The 6824-nt window shown below is 36.2% G+C and overlaps 1 protein-coding gene across 2 annotated transcripts in view; it reads left to right on the top strand.

Annotated features, from left to right (window-relative positions):
* Positions 1-692: 692 nt before the first annotated feature.
* Positions 693-6824, top strand: part of LOC139144829 (developmentally-regulated GTP-binding protein 1) — a 17974-nt gene continuing 11842 nt past the window's right edge. For both annotated transcript variants that reach the window (XM_070715621.1, XM_070715622.1), the window contains exons 1-4: positions 693-832; positions 3249-3369; positions 5316-5360; positions 5677-5807. In XM_070715621.1, coding sequence (XP_070571722.1) covers positions 794-832; positions 3249-3369; positions 5316-5360; positions 5677-5807 — 336 coding nt within the window. In that variant the 5' untranslated portion in view covers positions 693-793. The remainder of the gene's footprint in view (positions 833-3248; positions 3370-5315; positions 5361-5676; positions 5808-6824) is intronic.

Here is a 6824-nt window from a genome sequence, read left to right as displayed (position 1 = left end):
TTTAAATGCTTATAACAAAACGACTATTTTGTTTGGCAATAAAGTTCTTACAATTTGAATAAGAGGCATTTTAATTTTGCTTATCATGATTTTAATCAATTTTTTGAGTGTCAGTCTTTAAACCCTTGCCATTTTAGAATGAGGACAGATAGTGCCAAATAAAATAGTCGTTTTTTTCCTACATATACTCTTCTTTCAAATGAAATATTACGTTTCAGAAAATAGGGTCGTTTTTGACTAAAATTAAGTTTTATCATTAATACCAAAATTGAGATTTTTTACCCCAAATATACACCCACTTCGTCCTTTGAGTAAACTACTGCTATCACATTAAACATTAGAGTCTCTACTTTTGAAAATATATAGTATGAGGGGGTTTTCTTATCGTCTTTGATGAGAAATATTGCTTTGAAAAAAACTGTGTTGGCAACATGAAACTGGATGGAGTCTGTTGAATATCCCCGTTTTTTCATGCTGTGAATATTGTAAGAAGGCATTCATGGAAGGATCATTTGGAACAAAGACTGTTCTGCGGGGTTTATCGCAACCTTTACCGATTAGAGTTCCCGAAAGATCCGTGATTAGTGATGTGTCGTTAAAAAAACGAAAACAGCCGCCGGGTGGCATGGAAGACAAAAGATGTTTACATCTGAGCGCTGTCGGCGCAACGCATTTGATAGAAAAGAACAACGAACAACCAACCACGTGCAATGTGTGAATGGCGCCCGCCATCCTCTAGCCTGTGCACAGTGTCCGTGAAAGTCCGTCAAAGTGATCAAATTGATTCGAAAATATGGGTATTTTGGAAAAGATAGCTGAAATAGAGGCCGAAGTAAGTATACGGTATTTGTGTTCTGACTGATGGTTTTTCAAGTTCGAAATATTTAGTTGTGTAATAGGAACCTTATGTTGATGGCGCTGTTGACATGTCTCCACTGCAGAACGATAAGATCACAGGTTTTGCCTGCTGGACATACCATCGCTCGAACGCGTGAACTAGGCAACGGCACCCATGTATCCATAGTTCACTTTCAATCTGATCCGATTTACTCAATTTTCATAACATAAAGGATGACCCTCGTTCAACCACTTCCGGGAAAGATGCGTCCGCTCTGAGCGATTGCGAACTATTGTGCAGGTCAGAAGACTGGAATGCACCACCAATGCCATATGCCTATGGACACTAAGGCAGCTCCATTTCGCGGTGTGGTGGGCCAGAAACTGTAGTACCAATAAATTTCGTGTTGCTAGCTAAATATTCTGTTCATTGTGAGATATTTAGTACGGGAGTTGATCATTTAGTATCTTCTAGTTCTAGGTAACTTAGGTGATTTCAGAACATCTAGAGGAAAATTATATTCCCCAGTATATATGGTCCAATAATCATTTCCATTCAAGGTTACTAATACATTACCAGGTCCATGGGACATTTAAGATGTACAAATTTAAGTAGGACCATCCTGAACCACTGATAGGTAGTGGTGGTTAGGTGTCCGGAATGGGTAAGCGTACCCTGCTAGCATGGTACACCCATCAGGATTGGTCCCAAAATTGTCTAAATATTATATGAAGTGATACAGTATATTAATCACTGTAATAAGTCAAAGCCTGGAATGCTGTCGCTAATCATTTGAGTGACCGAGGTGTCATATTTGGCCACAATGTCGTCATATCGACTGTAGAACTTTTTGAAAGTCCTCACGTGTCTTTTGGATGTGTATCCCTGTCTCACTAGTTTTGATTCCGATGAGCTGTGTCTCATTTGAAAATCAGCCCAGGAATCACAAGCCCTACAATATCTGAGAAGTTGAGACACGTACACACCATAAGCAGGTGCAGATGGAATATTACTTGATAAGTGGTGATAATTTATGATTTCAAAATCGAAATCATCCCTTTTGTCATACAGCTTAGTGTGTAGCCCATTAGTACCCACTTGTAGGAACAGATCAAGATATGAAGCTGAGTTCTTTCAGTTGTTTCAGACATATGGAAAAACAGGTTGAACAATTTCACAACAAAATCACTCTTACACTTTTAATTGTTTCAGATATTCCACTCCTTGCGATGTTTTTGCAAATATGTCATGTTTTTATGAAGCCTATGGCGTCACTGTACAAAACTGCACAGCTGCTAGAAAGATTTATGCTGAACTGTCAAACTGTAACCAAACACTAAACTTAAACCCCTTAAAGAATGGATGTGAAGTGATTCATCAACTGAATTTCCCCAATGTAATCAATTTCAGATACAGGATTGGGATGTGGTATTAAGGAAGTCTTGCCATATGTTACTGTTTAATATCTGAAATTTATTGCTTGAATCAAATTTGTTTCAGTATTGCACGAATCACAGATGTACAACTTTGGTCCACAGCATGTCAAAGCGAATAGAAGTGAAATTTGCTTTTCAAAAGCAACATTTACACTTACACTGAAACCAGAAATAATGTATGTAATGTATACAGGCCTGAATGACAGCATCGAATAAAGGACCATGGAAAGTTAAAACATGCGCACGGTAAACAAAACTTCTGTGTTTAGGGGGTTAGGGGGTTCAGCTGTATTTCGATTACTGTGCGCAAAAATCACACTACAAGTTTTCCTATCACAACATCTCGCTACTCGTTTTTCTGTATCCCAAAATATCACTACATTGTTTGGCAGTACGTCACCGGCGCTGCACCAGCTTTGACATACATGTGAATCAGTGCAAGAGTAAAATAACGTAACAATCATATTGGATACACTGTTACATTTCATTCTATTGGTTGCGTCATTGTTGAGTTGGCACTGAACAGAGATTGATTTTAGAGGGGGTATGGGGAGGGAGGGGTCGGTAGTGTATGCGTGATTACATAGCCACGTAATCACCGATTGTTTGATACAGATACAGAATGAGGCTTAGTTGGATTTTCGCACTTCCAAACTTTTGTTTAGGGAAGGGGGTTGAGGACAAACGCACCTAGTTTTGTTTACCGTGCGCATGTTTTAATTACCCACGGCCCCTCATGTTTCAATGTGCTTGTGTCAAGGAAGAAAATCTTGATATATGATATTGTTTCCGTGCTCTTTACTGTCTTGCAAACATGAACTTTTTTTATACATAAATAGCTGACAAGCCTTTTTACACTATTTTAAGCACTTTACACGCATGTGAGTTTGCCAAAGTCATGGCCACAAAAATGATGTGAAAACATTTACTTTTTTGAAAATTTTGCATTTTTAGAAAGTAATTTACATTTTCAGATGGCCAGAACACAGAGGAATAAAGCCACAATGGGCCACTTAGGTCTCTTGAAGGCCAGGCTAGCCAAGCTTAGACGAGAATTGATCACACCGAAAGGAGGTGGCGGGGCAACTGGAGAAGGTAGGTGTAGTCTAATCACAACTGTAGGTTCATTAATAAAAATGTTTTTTTTTTATTTCATTTTTTAGCTCACATTTGTTTTACCAATGTGAGTTTATCGTATAGGCTGAAGTCGATGGCGTCTGTATGTATGTGTGTATGTATGTATGTATGTATGTACGTACAGTATGTCCGTCAACATCAAAAACACGCAAACCGCTGCACATTTCAGCTTGGTATTTGGTGTGTGGATGCATCCTGGGCTATAGATGGGATTTTGTTCAAATGAAGTCTGCATTGCCAAAATTATGCAAATGAGCTTACAAAATGTGAAAATGGTTAAGAATTAATAACTCAAGAACCGCTTTTTTAATTGCTTTAAAAATTTGTGTGCAAGTACCTTAGGTGAACCTGATACAGTTTTGTGAATATTGTGCAGATATCCTTAATTTTGTAATTTTGCTGAATTTTTTTGTGATTTTTCTCATTTTCAGTAAAAATTCTTCTTCTCTGAAACCGCCAGCCCAATTGCTCTCAAATTTGGGTTGTCTCTTTGCAAGGGTGTTACTCTTCTAATTTGTTGAAATTATTACAAAATTGGAAAAATTACTATTTTTGTGCAATTTTTCATTTTTGGTCAAAAAATCTTAGACAGTATTTCCTTTTTAAGCTTTCATATCTGGTACACAGACGTACAGAGATGACAATAGTTAGATTTGTGGAAATTGTCCTGAAATATAAAAAATTGTATTTTTAAGACAATATTGTCATTTTTGGTCAAGAAAACTTTATCTCAAAATTACTTGTTTGATAGCTTTGTAATTTGGTAAAAAGTTCCTTGTTTGATAGCTTTGTAATTTGGTACAAAGTCCCGAAAGATGTTATTAGATAAATTTTCTGCTCAAAGTGTTTGGAAACCCTAAAATTTGTATATTTTAGGTACTTTTCTTAGTTTGTGACCTTAAATGACCTACACCAACCCAGGATATGTTGTGAGACAATTTTGAAGGCTGTGAACATAATTTTGTCATATGTGGTACCAATTTGTAAGAAAATTTGATCCAGAAAACAAAGCTGAGGTGATTTTTTTCATTTTGGACCAATTTTTGCAACTTTTCTATGTAAGACATACAAGAACTGATGAGAAATTTGGATCCAGGATAATTCCAGATGTTGTAATCACCGCCCACAGTGGAAGGCATTTCACTATCTGTAACTAACTTAAGTGCTGTTTACATTAGAATGATAACACTCATGGCATTAATTAAAAATCTCCAAGGTTGTAAATGTACTTCCTGTCATTTGGTCTTATGTAATACCAAGGGATGGAACATTTGATGTTCAGGAGGGGGTAGGTCTAGAAGATCGATGATGCAGCATTACTTTTTTACCAGATCCCTTGTGCATTTTTGCCCACTCCCACCTTTTCTGTTTTTATCAAGCCTTCTATGTTTTTTGTTGTTGACATTTGCTTATGTATTTAGGATCTGCTTCTCCCATTGCTATAGAAGGTGATATGCATGTTCCTAAAGATGACCTCCAGTACCGAAGTTGGAGACCTTATTTGCTTTTGTCATTCTTGTTTTTCTGGTTGAAATATTTCTTGAATGGACCAATTCAAACCGAATGTGAGCACATAGTGTCCTTGACGGTATTTTTTAAGTATTCCAAAGATTTGTTTTTGAATATCATTTATTGAACTGGTTACTTTTACCATGTATTCTTCATATGAAAATGGAATTTTCTCCGTCAAGGTATGTAGTATGTTAATGAAGACTCCACAAAGTCAAGCCATGTACATTTGGGCAAACCATACCAGCTTTAGTATACATGCAGCTCCACTTCAATACCTAAACAGTCAGTCACCTTCTATGAGCCCTATAATGGAAAAAGCTTGTTTTGTCTTTAGATCTGATGTTGCAATGTAAGTATGAAAACAGTTTTCACTCTTTTGTTACTATATCTAGGTTTTGATGTTGCAAAGACTGGAGATGCCCGAATAGGGTTTGTCGGTGAGTCTGAAATCATTTTCAGCAAAGCCTTTGTTTTAGCTCCATTGCAAACCCAGAGGAATTGTTTAACCATTGCAGATGTTTTATGTATGATGCAAAGTGGCGACTTATTTCAGTATATTGAAAGAACATTGAACCACTTGTGAAAAATATCATTTGTTGACATTATAGAAACTCCATTCAATAAACTTATTACTAATAATATTATAATGTCATCAAAACACAGGATTATAGAACCTTGAATTTGGAAAACAGTAGAGAAAGCTTCAAGGTTTTGTAACTATTTAACCTGCAATGTTGTATGTTGTCTGTCTAGGTTTTCCATCAGTTGGGAAATCCACCCTCCTCAGTAACCTGGCTGGTGTCTATTCAGAAGTGGCTGCATATGAATTTACAACATTAACCACTGTCCCTGGTGTCATCAGGTACAAAGGAGCAAAAATTCAAGTGAGTTTTCATGCTAACAACTCAATATTTGATTTCCTATTTATATATATATATATATATATATATATATATATATATATATATATATATATATATATATATATATATATATATATATATAGGGTTCTCCCTAGAGTTCCAAGAGTGATGGACGGCTCATTAATATTAATGAACATTAATATTCATGAAAAACTGTAACATTTTATTTGCTTGTATGTTTACTTTCTTAGGGCTTGATGTACAAATAATAACAGCCATTTCCACTGTACCTTCAAGGTATTTTTTCAGTTTTAATTGAACAATACAGAAAGAAAAAAAAATCTGAAGCAGTTGTAAAGGAATGTTTTTAAGCTTCTGAAAAATAATGTACCACTTTGTCATCATTTTCCTGTGCTTATATCATCCCTCACCACTATGAAGTTTGAATTACCATTGCACTGTACCAGCATCCTATGTTTTTCAAATGACCTAGGTGGTCTTGTTAATGCTCATGCGCAGACTCAGTAGAGTTTAAACCAACAACTTAGGGGTTGACTAATCGGCCATAGTTTTGAAAGTTGAATTTCTCGATGTCAAATTCGCTTCAATTGCTTCTTGATAGTCATTGTAGAATGGGAAAATTCACAAACAGAGATGCTTGTTGCCACGGACAAGTAACTTTTGGCTTATTGACCTAAAAACTAAGTGAGTTTTCATTGATAATTCAAAGACTGGATTCGTTGACACCAAAGTTTGCTCGTGACTTTCATTGAAGCATGCACTATGCAGTCTTTCCACATGCACAATGCCACTCATTGAGTCTGAACTGAACATTGAAGAGTACGTTTTAGTAGAAGTCCTGTTTTTTGTGCTGACTTTTGCTACCGTACTTCATTTTTATAGTATTAAACCTTGACACAAAGCAAAAAATCTTCAGTTTTTCTCCTTCTTTCGATCATACAGAGATACTGTGTGACAGGAAAACCATGTCTTGTTCATAGGGCAATGATCTTGTGAACGTACGTTCAACAGCTGAAC

Source organism: Ptychodera flava, chromosome 12, assembly GCF_041260155.1.
Source record: "Ptychodera flava strain L36383 chromosome 12, AS_Pfla_20210202, whole genome shotgun sequence".
Classification (NCBI taxonomy): Eukaryota; Metazoa; Hemichordata; class Enteropneusta; family Ptychoderidae; genus Ptychodera; species Ptychodera flava.
This window is presented reverse-complemented; position numbering and strand designations above follow the sequence as displayed.